The 2,500-nt window shown below is 47.9% G+C and overlaps 1 protein-coding gene across 1 annotated transcript in view; it reads left to right on the top strand.

Moving 5' to 3' along the window:
- The window catches only part of hgfb (hepatocyte growth factor b), a 20,412-nt gene that overhangs the window by 15,742 nt on the left and 2,170 nt on the right, over nucleotides 1-2,500 (top strand). Inside the window, exons 11-14 of the mRNA XM_060060095.1 lie at nucleotides 213-287; nucleotides 543-692; nucleotides 1,703-1,809; nucleotides 2,320-2,462. Of these exons, the coding sequence (XP_059916078.1) occupies nucleotides 213-287; nucleotides 543-692; nucleotides 1,703-1,809; nucleotides 2,320-2,462 (475 nt within the window). The remainder of the gene's footprint in view (nucleotides 1-212; nucleotides 288-542; nucleotides 693-1,702; nucleotides 1,810-2,319; nucleotides 2,463-2,500) is intronic.

The raw sequence follows: 2,500 nt of genomic DNA, 5'->3' as shown, positions 1-2,500 counted from the left end.
GTGCGTGGTAGCGATAACGACGGATCCTGGTCGATATCCCGACTTCAATACATAGGGTAAGATATAAATACGGATCCACATGTCCCTCTATGGGTGGAGCACGTGCTATCGTCCGTCGTTAAAGGCAGGTTTTTGGGGGTTTTCTGGGAACGTTGATCCAACATGGCTGCCGCCAGAGCTGTGATCCGGTGCGTTTGTTGCCTTACCTGCAGGTCGAGGCATTGGTGCGGAGGGTCCCTGATCCGAGAGGAGTGGGTCCTCACCGACAGACAGTGCTTCTCCTCCTGGTAAGTCACCTTGCCATCCTGCTGCTCATCAACGATCTCCTTCTCTGCCCTCCCCTCGCACTCAATGAATTATTTACGTGCCCCGTTGTCCTCCGCGTGGGGGTCTTCGACCCTCGCTCTGCATTAATTCACCATGTCATCTTTCGGACCTCCGTATTTTATGTTTGATGAATGATGTAATGGATAAATATTGGTGAATAAATGTGTTTATTTAGTATGCTGAATCGATGAATCGTCTTTTGTGTGTGTGTCCAGTGTTCCAGATTTAAGTGAATACCAGGTTTGGTTGGGTGTGTCTGACCTCCGGGAGGAGGCGGCTGATTGGTCCACTAGACAGGAAATCAGCATTGCGCATGTGATCTGTGGCCCGGAAGGTTCCAGCCTTGCCCTCATTAGGCTTGCAAGGTGGGTTAAATAATATAATAATATAGTTATATCGTAATATTAAAGTCATTCATATATTTTATTCAACATGTGATCCATAAAGAATACAAATGTTACTATTACTACTAATCCTAGAGACTTATTTCAGTAACAGTGATCAAATGGAATAGATTACCATGTTGACGATCACAAAAAGACTAATTACCATGTTCAAATCACTGGCTCTTTAACTCAAGCATTTTAAATCCCACCAATTTGCGATTTGAAAAGGGTTGTGTCTGTTTTCTATGAGTAAACAGAAAGGAGCGATCATAAGAGAGATTTAAGCCCTGTTTGAACGAGACAAACATCTAGAGTCTGCTAAATGTTTAAATCACGGCTGTATCTAGATTAAAATCCTCATGTGTTTACACGGAGGGACTGGCAAAAGATAGCTTCTCGTTCGACCACCACACAGGTTAGATGTTGGTCAGAGGACGAAACCAGGAGCCTGATCTCACTCTGGGTCCATGGGCCTTTCAGGCCACGGTGGAAGGTGCTTTTCCCACAGCGATATTGACAAACCTCTGGCTGAGGATACGGGGAAACATAGTCACAGCCATCTCAGAAACAAGGGCAAACATGAAGAGAAAAAAGGGTAAAATACCGTAACGATAAAACTGCCTTTTTAATGTGTTCCATATTCGATGTGTGTGCAGTTCACAGACGTTTTCCAAGAACGATGCAGTAGACATTTGATATGCCCTTGCTTATGAATGCTAATGGCGTGGGGATGCATGCATGCGTCCGCACTCCATAAGCATCCATAAACAAGTGCATATCAAACGTGTACAGCATCGTTTCTCTCATAAACCCCCCCCTACGTTGAAACAGACTGAAGTGATTGAGGTTGCATCATATGCCCCTTCGTGTTAACGGATGCCTCTTTTAAATCTAGAAACAAACGAGATGAATAAACAGTTGTAGAACCGACTTCATTTTCCCTTGCTGTTATAACAGGACCATTGAAACGATTCTGATTGGTTCCCCAGGCCCGCGCATCCGGGCCAGAACGTGCGCACCGTCCAGTTGCCCGTGGCCGGCTGCACCATCCCGAATGGCAAAATGTGTAAAGTGTATGGCTGGGGAGAAACTAAAGGTATGGCTCGTGCCCTCACTACTAGCAACATTCACATTAGCCCATAAATGGACTGTTCTAACCAGTGGCCACTCGAAGCGCTGTACAACATTGCCGCACATTCACCCACACATGCACACATTCACACACCGACGGCAGAGTCAGCCACGCAGGGCGACAGCCAGCTGGTCAGGAGCAGTCAGGGTGAGGCGTCTCGCTCAGGGACACCTCGACACTCGGCTAGGGGGAGCCGGGGATCGAACTAGCAACCTTCCATTTACCAGCCTTCCGCTCTACCTCCTGAGCCACATGCCTCCTCGTGTATTGTTTTGGGTTGGGCTAAAAATATGAACTGAAATGGGAGTGCTTTGGGGTTTCCGTCTTTTATATTGTGATTTTATGGAGCCAGACTCAGTTAGTATTTTCTTTCATTTACCCTTGAGGAGTCACTTTATGGCTTCAGTTCGATGGGATCCAGTTGGATAGCGATAGATAGCAGCGTTGTAAGTGAGTGCTGTGTGTGGGTGCCAGGTACGGGCCACGATGACGTGCTGAAGGTGGTGGACCTGCCCGTGGTCCACAACGACCAGTGCAGGCAGCTGCACCGAGGAAGCCTCCACATCTCCGAGAGGAACGTCTGCGCCGGGGGCCGGCGTAACGAGGGCGTGTGTGAGGTAGGACGCTGGTTTGGGTTTCACTGGTATCCACGTGG

Source organism: Gadus macrocephalus, chromosome 9 (assembly GCF_031168955.1).
Source record: "Gadus macrocephalus chromosome 9, ASM3116895v1".
In the NCBI taxonomy this organism is placed as follows: Eukaryota; Metazoa; Chordata; class Actinopteri; order Gadiformes; family Gadidae; genus Gadus; species Gadus macrocephalus.
The sequence above is the reverse complement of the archived record's forward strand: the minus strand, read 5'-3'. Positions and strand labels throughout refer to the sequence as shown.